This window comes from Periplaneta americana, chromosome 17 (genome assembly GCF_040183065.1).
Source record: "Periplaneta americana isolate PAMFEO1 chromosome 17, P.americana_PAMFEO1_priV1, whole genome shotgun sequence".
In the NCBI taxonomy this organism is placed as follows: Eukaryota; Metazoa; Arthropoda; class Insecta; order Blattodea; family Blattidae; genus Periplaneta; species Periplaneta americana.
The window spans coordinates 17,196,000-17,209,323 of record NC_091133.1 but is presented as its reverse complement, the minus strand read 5'-3'; the positions used below and the strand labels follow the sequence as shown (position 1 = coordinate 17,209,323).

At 35.1% G+C, this 13,324-nt stretch overlaps 1 protein-coding gene across 7 annotated transcripts in view; it reads left to right on the top strand.

Moving 5' to 3' along the window:
• The window catches only part of Sec23 (transport protein Sec23), a 104,750-nt gene that overhangs the window by 20,955 nt on the left and 70,471 nt on the right, over positions 1 to 13,324 (top strand). For 4 of the 7 annotated variants that reach the window (XM_069816653.1, XM_069816652.1, XM_069816651.1 and 1 more), the window contains exons 6-7: positions 11,644 to 11,788; positions 12,750 to 12,794. In XM_069816653.1, the coding sequence (XP_069672754.1) occupies positions 11,644 to 11,788; positions 12,750 to 12,794 (190 nt within the window). The remainder of the gene's footprint in view (positions 1 to 11,643; positions 11,789 to 12,749; positions 12,795 to 13,324) is intronic. The other 3 variants (XM_069816656.1, XM_069816657.1, XM_069816655.1) reach the window with 1 other exon arrangement.

Sequence of the window (13,324 nt, the reverse complement as noted above, 5' to 3'; positions counted from 1 at the left end):
TCTATAATTCACATTCTTTCTTGACAGTCTTTATTCATCCATTCTATAGTATTAATGAATTTCTTGACTCCACTGTAAATGTTTTCTAAATTTATAAGCTGCATTACTCTGTATATTACGATTATTATTAGTATTGGTCATTGTTATATTTAATTCCAGTATTATTATTTCATTTGTATTGTTATATTCATTCTGTTTTTATATTTTGATGTCAAATATTATTTTATATCTCTTGTATTTTAGTATATTTTATGTCTATTGCAACAAACTGTTGCTCGTGACATTAATAAACGATTGATTGATTGATTGATTGATTGATTGATTGATTGATTGATTGATTGATTGATTGATTGATTGACATATTGGTTTTCCAACTGCTTCATGTATTGTATTTCTTTCTCGTATGTAGAAAAATAGCAAATTTCCCATTAAGACTTCGAAAATATATAATAGGTTGTGCTTTCAGACGGAATTACAGTTATTAACATTACAGTCTAGGCACTATAAGAAGGTTCTTTGTCCTGCAACCAATAGGAAGTGCTTTGAACAAGTGCATTTGTTGACTTGTCGAGTCTTCATGTATGAATTTAAGATTAGTGTACAGGCAAGCATTTCTGTTGTACTGTACTGTATAATGTAGAGGAAATAAACATAAATACTTGACTGAAATATACCTGATAGTAGCTATTACCACTCGAAGATAACTGATTTCAGTATGGAATTACTGTACATAGGAACCCTGTATCGCATTTTGGAGAATGGAATTATCGTAACTTTATGTTACCCTCTTCATCATATCAATTTGGCAAAAGATTTTTTGTTATGTCTTTATCTTAAATTAATTTGAAAGTTAAAAAAAAAATCTCATCACAGTCACAGTAGATGCTGGAAGTACTTTTCTTGCTGATGGAGACAATTCGACCTGTTTACACAAATGCTGAAAGCTGTTTATCACATACAAAATGTTTGTTAGGCGTAAAATGGGGATGTTCAAGAAAAACTCTTATTACAACTTACAATGTCTACCAGTAATTACATACTGTGGTGAAGTTCTAATACCAGCCAATCTTAAAAAGATCAATCAATCAATCTTCTTAATGTATCCAGCTGTTTGCTGACAACATAAAGTCCACTATAGATTAAAAAGATAAAATGATCAGAAAATCAAAGTCTCCTGTTATGAACATTCCAAAATTAATGCCTCCTATTAATTTTCGTGGAAAATACAACATGTACAGAGAGCATAATAACACTGTTAAATAGAACAGAATTTCAGTCTCCTGTTATGAACATTCCAAAATTAATGCCTCCTATTAATTTTCGTGGAAAATACAACATGTACAGAGAGCATAATAACACTGTTAAATAGAACAGAATTTCAGCACATACAGTTATTTTTCCACAGTCACCATCATTTACTGTGAATTTTTGCCAGTAATGAACAAGAGCCTGTTCTTAAAAATCTGAACCAGCAGAGGCAAGCCACTTTCTTAGAGCAGCGATGACAGCATCCTTATCTGGAAAATGTTGCCCACATAGTCCATAGGCCGAAAGAGATGGAAGTCTAAAGGTACTAAATCTGGATTATACAATGGATGTGATAGGACAGTCCAGCCAACTTTTGCAACGTGCTCGGTTGTTACGAAAATGGTGTGGGGTGTTGCATTATCATATTGCAACCGAAAGGTTGTCTTCCTCTCTGGCCTGACTCTGGAAATTTGGGGTTACAGCTTAGTCAGTGTCTTCTTGTAGCATTCAAAATTGACTCCGGATATCCAAAAGAACCACACCCCAACTATCCCAAAAGACTGTACATGTCACTTTCCCTGCTGATGGCTTTGTCTTTAACTTCTTTTTTGATGAATTTGCATGTTACCACTCCATGGGCTATCTTCTGGATTCCAGCTCGTAATGGTGATACCACATCTCATCCCTGGTGCTGATGCTATCCAGGAAATTGTCAGTTTCAGTCTCAAATTGGTGCAGCAGGCCTTAATGTACTTCCATTGATGATTTTTCTGATCCTATGTAAGCATCCGTGGGACCCACCAGGCACAAACTTTGTGATAACCCAACATTGACATCGTTTACAATGCATTACAGCCGACATTGTCATGTACACAGTTCCATATGGATGAGCTGATCAAGGCGCTGTTCATTGGGAGGGAAGAGAACTGAGCAGGATGTGGTTTGTTGTGCACATCAATTTTGCCACTGATGAACACATTACCCACTGCCTCACTGTATCATCTTCGTGCACCTTCAGCAAGTATAGATGGATGGCAATTGGTGCAGTTTGTTCAGCAGTGAAGAATTCAGTAACACACCTCTGTTTTGTACGCACCTCTATATCAGATTGCATTTTGGTAGACTGCCACTGTTGCATGACAACCAAACTAACAGGACATTAGTGTAAAGGTTCAACCTTTACTACAACACTGCTAACAGTTGGCTCAGATGTTGTAGGTCAGTACAAAAAAATAGGAGGCATTAATTTCAGAATGACCCTCATAATTAAAGAATCTGTTAAATCTACTATAATACCTGCAATGCAACTAATAGTTCTTCAGTCTCCGATTGAGTATGAACTAGAAAAGGATGCTATTATTCAATACTAAGAATTAATTAGACTTTCATTTAGCAATTGGGAGCTCAGAAACTTCACAGTTAATTTAAATGTTATGAAAGCTTTTCCCCTAAAATACATGAAATTAAGAAAAAAATACATTTCGCAAGTATAGGAAATCTAATTCATAAAACTAACCCTACACAAGCAATAGAAATAGAGTATTATCTGAACCTAGTTGAAGATACCAAGAAAAGTGACAATCAAAAAGATGCTAGCATTCATAGTAGATTCCCTAAGAAAGATTGGCTTTATATTTTTACTGATGGATCCCACTGTCCAACCAAAATGAAGCAGATGTTGGTGCTACATGTCCACTTTTTTCGTTTTACAAATCCTCAGGTTATGGTGCTACAAATTTTGATGGAGAAGCTGAAGCCATCTATTTACACTTCAAAATCTGTTGTACCGGATCTCCTATTTTCATTAAGCTATTATATTCAGTGCTGTTACTGCTATAACAACCAGTCAATTATCTAAAAGTAAAAGAATAAATGATTGTTGGAAAATTATACAATATGTTGAAGCTTAACAGAAGGTCTGTTTTTCCAATGGATATTGGCACACTGTGGATTATCTGGTAATGAAGCTGCTGACCATCTTGCTAGAAGAGAAGTAGAATCTTACAAAATGCCATGTCATTTTTGACAGTAACTTTATCATTTTCAAAAGTTGAAAGATTAATCAACTCAAAATACCAAGATATCTTACCATTTTCGCAAAATTTCAAATAATAAAAGATGGGTGTCTAATTCTTCAACAAAATATGCTAATAGGTACTTGAGTATCTAGGGAAGAATGCAGTTACATCCTTTCGATTACTCACAGGGCATGACTGTTCGTCAAAACACTTGAACAAAATTGTAGTTTTTTCTTCACCACTTTGGCCTTGTGCAGTCTTCAGGAAGAAATTGATCAGAATCATCTTCAGCAATGTCCAGCCCTTTTCTCTAAACTAGTGGTTCCCAAACTGGAAGTCGTGTAAAGAGCTGAAGGTGGTTGCGAGATGATTTACAAAGTGAAACAAAAAATGCTTTATTAACATATGCTTATTGTGTGTTCAGAAACATAAGAGTAATTCCACGAAAATAGGGCATCAGACTTAAAAATTATGATTTTTTTTTTAACTTGTAACTTCATTCGCATCTATAATGACTGTTCATAATATTTTAATCACCAGGAGTTAGTTTTCCCTCCTTTTTATATACATGCAATGACCAATTGGATGGCATTTTAGCAAAAATGGGAATTGTGGTAGCAGTTATTTCAGAAACAAAAAAGAAATTAAAGGGATCCAAAGAGATCCAAAATTATTTACAGTTCTATAGCGGAGTGGACAGTAAAACTAGAGCTAATGCTGGAGTCATGATAATGATACAAAAACGTTTCTAATTTTTTATTGATAGCTACTACTAATGGAATGAATGGATCATTGAGTTATGGCTAAAATTATAATGGAGTTACTTAACAGTTATTGGTATTTATGCTTCAGTGGAAGGCAAGGAAGAAGAAAGCAAAACATTTGATTACAATTTACAAAATATTGTCAATAAGTCAGATATACTAATTATAATGGGAGATTTTAATGGAAGAGTGAGAACACAAAAATTGACCAGTTTGTTGGTACCCATAGAGAAGAAACATGTAATAGTAATGGCCTTATCTTGCAAAAAAGGTCTTAAATTTTTTATAATATTTGCAACCTCATATTTATGCAAAATAAGCTTATTGCTTATGATTGCAATCAAAATAAAGACGAGAAATCTCATTGAACTTGAAAGCAATATCACTATGTGTATATCGGATACAGCATCCAGATTTGAGAGCTGCTTTCTGAAAAACAGGCACATTTGTTGCATTAATAAAATTATTTTTTACACTAGTGTATAACTACTAAACTTTCTTTTTATTCTTATGTTAAATCTTGTTTATGTTTCTGAACACACAGTAAGCTCTTTACTTGACCCCTAATTTGAAAACCATAGTGCAGCTACAGTGTAAACAATTACTATCGGCAAAGTTCGAAAGTAGATAGGGAGTGGATATAGCATCTGTTAACTTACAAAAATCTTCGCTTCCTGCATATTGTAGTGCAACACATCTGGCAACAATCCAATTCAATAGCTGGCGGCAGCAGCAGTATGCAAATACATATTCCCTTCTCAGTGACATGAGCAAGTTAAACAATAGATAGTAAGTTGGTACCACATTCTGTTGAGGTCATTAACACAACCTTCAAATAGGGGCTGAGGTGATAAAATGAAAGAGTTTCAGTCTAATATGAAATTTAGCTTTGTGACAAGTGTATCTTGGTAGTGACAATCCTACCTACAGAAGAGTGAACATTTGTAATTAAACACATTTTCTGTAAAGGCAGTAAATTTATAATTTTAGGACTAGCTGCCATGGTGGTCTAGTGGCTAGATCACTGGACTTAAAATCCTGTGTTCCCGGGTTCAATCTCCAGCATACCCCTTGTGTTGGGCAAGTCCATGGTGCAGATAACATAGAGGTTTTCTCTGGAAGCTCCGGTTCTCTTGTGGGATCCTAACAAATCTCCATTATCTCATATAGGTGATGACGAACAATCAAGTAAGTACCCACCAATAGTTACAAGAAAGAAGAAAACAATAGGAACACTTTCCTAATTCAATGTGCCCAAACCACGATAATACGATAATATATGGGATTCAATAAGGACATTTCGAGAATCTGGATCAGTACATGATGCTTCTTTTCTGCCACCTAGCATCATGTCACTTCTCCAACCTATGGATCAGGCGTAATTGTTACAATGAAGCATCATTATAGAAGGGAGCTGTTGAGTCTACTGCTTGCAAAAGAACAGACAATTACAGATTTCTTGGCGAAAGTATTCAATATAAAAGAGTCAATGTATCTAGCAGTTAAGGCTTGGGGCATGATATCAAATCAGAATATAATTCGGTCATGGAGGAAATTGAATAACAATGTTGAAGAGTTGGTCAGTGAAAATCTCGCATCTGACTATGAAGAAACCGACATTCAGATATGTTTGCAATCCCTTTGTGAGATGATTGATTGCTGATGTGGATGAAGAAAACATGCAGCAATGGCTCAATATTGATACTGTGTTGCCAGGATATGAACTAAAAAGTGATGACAACATAGTCGGCAGTGCTAGTAAACTAGTGCAATGTGAGAAATAACTCTGAACAGGAAGAGAAGATAAAAGGGGAAGGTGATAGAAAAAGAAGTGTGCCACTACAAGTAGGGCTTCAATCAACAGAAACTTTACTGGAATTTTTGGAGCAGGAAGATGATACTCAGTTTCCTGATATCATTGCCATCAGAAAAGTAAGTATGGACATAAAGACAAAGTTAAATAAATCGAAAGTCCAAAGAAAAGGAACTGACTTCTTCTCAGCACAGAGATTATGAGAATGTAAATATATTCAATTTTCTCGCGTTTTTAGTTGCATGTTACTGTACTTCATTGTGTTTATTAGTTATAACCAGCTTAATATTATAGTGTAGTGTATAGTGAAGGTCAGTTTCTGTCAGATGCGTTTCCAATTCATTGTGGGCTAAAGCAAGGAGATGCACTATCACCTTTACTTTTTAACTTTGCTCTAGAGCAGCGGTTCCCAAAGTGTGCTCAGCGGAGCCCTTAGGGCTCCGCGAATGAATCTCAGGGGCTCCGTCCGCGGAAATTATGAAGATGACAAAAATTGCTAATTCCATCTAGTCTTTAGCGGGGGAAACGGAAACTACTTTCATCAAGCGAAAAATACTTTCTGAGAAAGTAGTTTGCGTTCTTCTTGCTACATGGAAGCATTAATATTAGATCTACTGGTCACTGGAACTATCTCGATCTTTCTTGCTTGCCAAGTACTCAATGATTTTCGAAATTTATTTTATTTTTTATATACTGGGCAAGCAGCGTTTGTTATTCGTGGTACGTGGAATCTACAATCTATTGACTGTTACATTACCTCAAAAAATATATATACTGTATACCTGCATGTTTATTTTTTTTTATTTTTATGTTTTATTTAACGACGCTCGCAACTGCAGAGGTTATATCAGCGTCGCCGGATGTGCCGGAATTTTGTCCCGCAGGAGTTCTTTTACATGCCAGTAAATCTACTGACATGAGCCTGTCACATTTAAGCACACTTAAATGCCATCGACCTGGCCCGGGATCGAACCCGCAACCTTGGGCATAGAAGGCCAGCGCTATACCAACTTGCCAACCAGGTCGACACCTGCATGTTAATTTGATAGCAGATGTGTTAGCTAAACTTTCGTTGAACTGGAACTGTGGCTTAAGACGGGCTCCCTAATACCTAAGAGTCATTAGCCATCAACCAGTGCTCAGTCAAAGGGAGATAACAACAGCTATAACCTTACTTTCAAAGAAGATAGTGCGAATATGTTGAATATGATCCTATTTCAGAGTCTATGATGCCTAGTGTAGAGGTATTGAAAGTAGGGTAAACCCAGGCAAAGCGGATAAGCTAAGAATAAACAATGCCACAGGCTATATTTTGGTGCTTCCTAAATAAAAACTTCATGACATTGGTTGTGACACATGTTGTCCACATATCTAAAAAACAGCAATTCGTTTCTCGTACCTACGGACAGTGATATGATTTGAGAAAGAAAATATAGTTAATTATTCGTTTGCTCGGGTACATGGACAAAGCGAATAATTAACCCGGGCAAAGTGAATATACCTATAACATTTTCATGTTTCTGTTCAATTTTTATTCACTGACAATAAAATTAAATCAACACATCAACACGATGTTAATGAGTCATATTAGACGATAATAAATGTTATTACAGCCCTTTACAGCACGTTAGATTAGTACAAAATACAAATTTGAACAAGTCGACGTTTCACTGGCACTGAAGGCTTGGATTTCTTCTGCTTTTGCTTTTGCCCATAAGTTACTTCTCTTTCAACGTTTTTAATCGGTATAGATGTAAGAGCTTCAGAGCACTGACATTTTCTTCGTTTACCTCGTATCTTTCGAGCATCCACTTCTGGCACTGGTCTAAATCAAAAGAACTGACTTGGGTTCTCTTGCTGACGATGTTGAGGGTTTTGGTGTAACCAGAACTGAAAATCTGAGTGTAATTGATTATTGAATATTCCTTCAATCTCTGAAGATAACGACATCACAGAGGTGGTTGATTCTGAGTGAGCATTAACTGTTTCTTCAGCTGCTGAAGAAGCTGGCACCGCAGAATTTGTTAAATTTGAGCCAGCTGTCATTTCACTGATTTTTATCTCAAGTGGGCGATCTGTAAGTTGATCGGGAGCAAAATCTTCATCAACAAACACATTATGGTTTTATGGCCAGATAGCAGAACCACTGATTGGAAGATTTTATTTCTTCAAGTCTTTCTTCAAGGCTTCTTCAGACCATTTGGCTTGTTCCATCTTCCTCTTGAAAAATTAAACCATCTGAAAATACATTACACTCTTTTTAAGTAAAAATTAAGATCAGTGTTACTGCTTTATAGTTTAATTAGTGTGACTTAATGCCTCCACTATGTAAAATTATTTAACACGCTCTATTACAATAGACAAATACATACAAAATACAGCTAACAGTTATATAATCAAATAAAGGAAGCAGGGCAAAGCGGGTAAGTTATCCACTTTGCCCTATTCAGTTTGCCCGCAGACACCATTTCGCTTTTCATTTAAGGTTTTACAAACATAAGCATCAATAATCTTCTTCGTAAGTACGACACTTTAGAAGTAATCGTATCGCCTATATATTAATATCACATAACAAAAAGTTTCTTCAGTATTGTGTGTTGTACATATGTTTCTCTTACCTTGAAATATTTTAAGAGAACAGTCAATTTTCTTCAAATACACGCTTACTTTTCCTCTCACTAGCTAGAATGACGACAAGTCAGTTCCAAAAGCAAAATCTGGTTGGGATTCTTCCCTAACATAACAGAAAGCGCTACCTGTTGCCATTTCTAAGAAATAGGCATTATTCTCTTTGCCCGGGTTATTCGTTTTGCCCGGGTCTCCCCTAACAAACGAAAATATTGTGAATTATATTTGGACATGGGATTCAGTGAGTTTGCTGATGAACGTCCACAGTGTGTGATATGTAACAAAGTTTTTCCCAATAGTTCTATGTTCCTGCCAAACTTAGACGGCATTTCTCAATTCAGAAATTCAAAAATAAAACTGCAGACTACTTCGAAAGAAAAAGTGACGAACTCCTGCAGTTCAGACGAAATTTTACCTCGTGTAAAAACAAACAACGAGAAAGCACTGAAAACGTCGTACTTGGTTAGTCATGACCAGGCTCTTGGTGGTAAACCTCACACTTGCTGAAACTCTTATGAAACCACTATTAGTGAAGGTAGTGAAGTGCATGGTGAACGAGAAAACTGCAAACTTGATTTCCAGTGTGCCCTTATCAAATAACACTATGCATAATGGAATCCAGAATATATGAAAAGACGTAAAAAAATCATGATTTTCCGTATCACTTAAACGAAATATTCGTTACAACTTGACAAATCCACGGCCTTTGCCAGCTTAGCTATGTTAATGATGTTTGTGCGGTATGAATGTTATGAATGTTCAGGTTATTTCATGAAATATTTTGTTCTGCAGCCATTGCCATCCTCTACAAGCGGTACTGAAATTTTTTCTTCTTCATTGAAAACTCGATACCGTGGGACAATTGCATTGACATGTGCACAAATGGCGCAAAGACCACGGTAAGGACCTACCATGACCTTGCTGGCCTGTTGCAAGATCCAAGAACTGAACAAGTAGTCACTGTGTACTACACCAACACGCCCTCGCAAAGAAAAAATGCCAGCTTATTAAAGCAGGTACTAGACAACGCCATCAAAATTATCAACTTTGTTAAGGCACCACCTTTGCAGTGTAGACTACTTAAAATCCTGTGTGAAGATATGGGTAGCATACACAAGTCATTGTTAGTAATATTACACACAGAAGTGAGATGGTTGTAAAGCGTTGTCCCAATTACATGAACTTCGAACGGAAGTTCATTCACTTTTTAATTACCAGAACAGTTTGCTAGCAGATTATTTGAATGATCAGGAATGGTTGTACAAATTATGTTACTTGGCAGACTTTTTCAAAAATGAATTCAGCACACACATACAAGGTAAACTGAAGACTATATTCGATGCTGATGACGAAATTGTCGCACTGAAGAAAAAGATAGCGTTCTACATAGAAAGTGTCGACAATAAGGACTTCATACTTATAGAAGAAAAAAACATAACAATGAATGTCTCATTCATAACAATAATGAAAGAACACCTTGAAAATTTGCTTCAAAATATGAATTCATACTTTCGAAGGGACACTCAGCAATCGATTCTAAAGAAATATGAGTCGATTGTAGATCCATTTCCAGAGATGTCAAAACCAGCAGCCCTCAGTGCTTCAGATATGAGGTCCTTATAGACATGGTTTCGAACAGCCACTGTCAGGCATAATTTAAAAGCAAACCATTTCCCAAATTTTGAGCTATGTTAGGGGAGGATCTTTTGATGTTAAGTTCAAAAGCTAAATTTCTCTCACTGCCTTTTGATACTGTGTACCTCAGTGAAACGACCTTTTCGAGTTACACGGCTACAAAAACAAAATATCGAACTTGTTTGGACACAGAAGACGATATACGTCTTCAACTGACTTCTATGACACCGGACATTGACAAACTCTGTCTCAAGAAACAGGCACATTCTTCACATTAACTTCGGGTGTACATGTAATATTGTAACATTTTTTAAATACTTGTTAATATCATTTTGTAGATTTAAATAAATTTTACTATTGTTTCCTTTATATATATATATATATATATATATATATATTTTCATACTTCCGTTTATGTACCGTGTGAAATATGCTTCATAGAACGTAGACAGATAAAACTACAAAGTAAACATTTCTTGGGGCTCCACGAGAAACTTTTGCTTCAAAAAGGGCTCCGTGGCTGAAAAAGTTTGGGAACCGCTGCTCTAGAGTATGCCATTAGGAAACCAAAGACCTTTAGGGAGACCGAGACGTAGATGGGAAGATAATATTAAAATGTATTTGAGGGAGGTGGGATATGATAGAGAATGGATTAATCTTGCTCAGGATAGGGACCAATGGCGGGCTTATGTGAGGGCGGCAATGAACCTCCAGGTTCCTTAAAAGCCAGTAAGTAAGTAAGTATAGTGTGAAGATGCCAGTTGTTGCAATATGGCAGGAGCTTCAAATTACGAAACTGTAAGTATTTTGTACTTGATTTATGAAAAATTTTTATGGTACAGATTATCCGATTATCACAGATAAGCGAGGTTCTTTTGTATAATGCCCACAACCATATGCATTGAACTTAACAATGCCTGAAGACATGAAAAGTTACTAATAACTGCAGGATGTACAGAATATAGACTTGTTCTGCTATTTCTTGCACAGCCAGCTACATAGATGATGTAATAATGTGTGACTTGCCGTATTGTAATTTCATAATATTTACACCATTGCGACTTCGTAAGTTCTATGAGCAAAAAAAAGAGCACTTTTATAATTTTATCAACCATTGATGTACCATACACATCCGAAATAAATTACGAAATTATTCCTTAACCTCTAAAAGAAACTTGACAACATTGCTTCTCTTGTCTTTTACTTAGTAATTTGGTAGTTCGCTGTAGATGTAGCCTAACAGAAATTTGACTATGAAGACAGTGCTTCTTTCTCTCAGAGCAGTAGGTATTCTCTGTCAAGGAATTCTCTTTATTATGATAATGAAAATATTTTATCTTAAGATTTTAACGAAAATTACGTTTTTAGCATTAGTGAATCATAATTCTCGAAATTTCTATCTGCCTGTATTGAAATAAGATGTCAGAACTCAGAGCAGTTACATTCACATTCATTATTGATAGGTTTGTTTCTGAAGTATGTAGTTTTTATTATTTGTTTGTTTTGTTTTTTTCAAAGGCATGTTTTATATTTACAGATTTTTGCAGCCTGTTCACAAATGTGACATGAGTCTTACTGATTTGCTTGGTGAACTTCAGCGTGATCCTTGGCCAGTGGCTCAGGGAAAGCGTCCACTTCGGTCTACTGGTGTAGCTTTGTCTATTGCTGTTGGATTATTGGAGGTAAGTGTAAGTACTTAAAACACAACGTAGTCAAAAAAAAAAGATTAAAATAATGACTACTTAACTTTATTGTATGAAAGTTCTAGTGTTTGAGTTATGAAATATTTTGAATTACAGTATATTGCATCTAGTTGTATCTAGTTTAGATAAAGGACGTTGTTAATGGAAAAGCTCTTATTTATATATATATATATATATATATATATATACCATTTTCATTATGTTTACATGCTGCTCTTATATATATCATTTTCATTATGTTTACATGCTTTTACATGATAAGAGGAAAAATGTGAGCTAAAGGGTAAAATAACAGTGCTCTATGTTTGTCTATTTAAGTACAATAAACATCGTGATTGATCGCAGGTTTTCTTCACCATACAGATAAGATTAGTAATGGTTTCATGATCACTGCAAAAACGTAAAGAAAATATTTCAGGATTTTCAATAGCGTTTCAATAACAAATCACAACAAAGCAACTCTCTTTGTGTTTGGGTTTGAGAAGGGAGGGGCGTAACAGATATTCAGTGTTTGTGCTCTCTGAAACGTGTAACTTTTTTCCCCAGGTATAATGTCGCATATTTTTCTCTCAGGAGAATTGCTGTGGTAATATCGTTGAAAATCCTGACACATTAGTGATGTTTTATAATCATTAATGTATCCACACTGCTGCTGTTAACTTTTTGTCCATTGTAGACATGTTATTTTAGGCCATGATGATTACTATTAATGTCTACTATAAATATTATTAGTGTTGCTTAGTTATAGTTTAGCTCGCATTTTATTAACTTTTCTTTTTTTTTTTCATTATTTATGGATACAAAAACCTTCTAGACTAACATTCATAATTTATGCTATTCAACATCAGTTTTAAGAATCTACAGTATGTTTTATTTTATATTTCTAGTAAATTATTTACTTTTAAATAATTATATTTTACTATGAATTTATTTTTTGTAGGTTTCTCTTGGTTTGGCTCCTGTTTCTAAAAACAGCCCTGTGAGGGTAAATAGTTGTATTAAGTTGTGTGACGAAGTTTATTCATAGAAGTTATGTTTGGGCCAGATGGTCAATTTATCTTACGTTTTTGTTTCCCAGAGTGGTTATGTTATCCATGCATCTGTACCTAGTGATATAACAAATTCTTTTCAGTGTGGTTTTAAAATTGTTATTATTATTAACAATTTTTAGTGTAAAATGTATTTTAAAGCATCTTCAAAATGTTTGTAAAATATCTTATATAAATTATTTTTAGTTAGTGATACAATATGTCTTATTTTTATGAAAGACTTTACAGATTATTAGCTCCTCATTGCATCTCTCATTCTAGGGATGAATCAGAATTCAGTCTGTACTTGGCCAAATATGTCATAATTTGAAACTAATCTTGTTATCATCATTACCCATGTATTAAAGAATAATTGGGAAACCATAAAGAGTGTCATTGAGGTCATTTTTAAAGTATGTAACAGTCTGCAGGCAGTCAACGTACTGGCAGCAATTACTGTTGTCCTGTCTGCAATCATGTCACATAC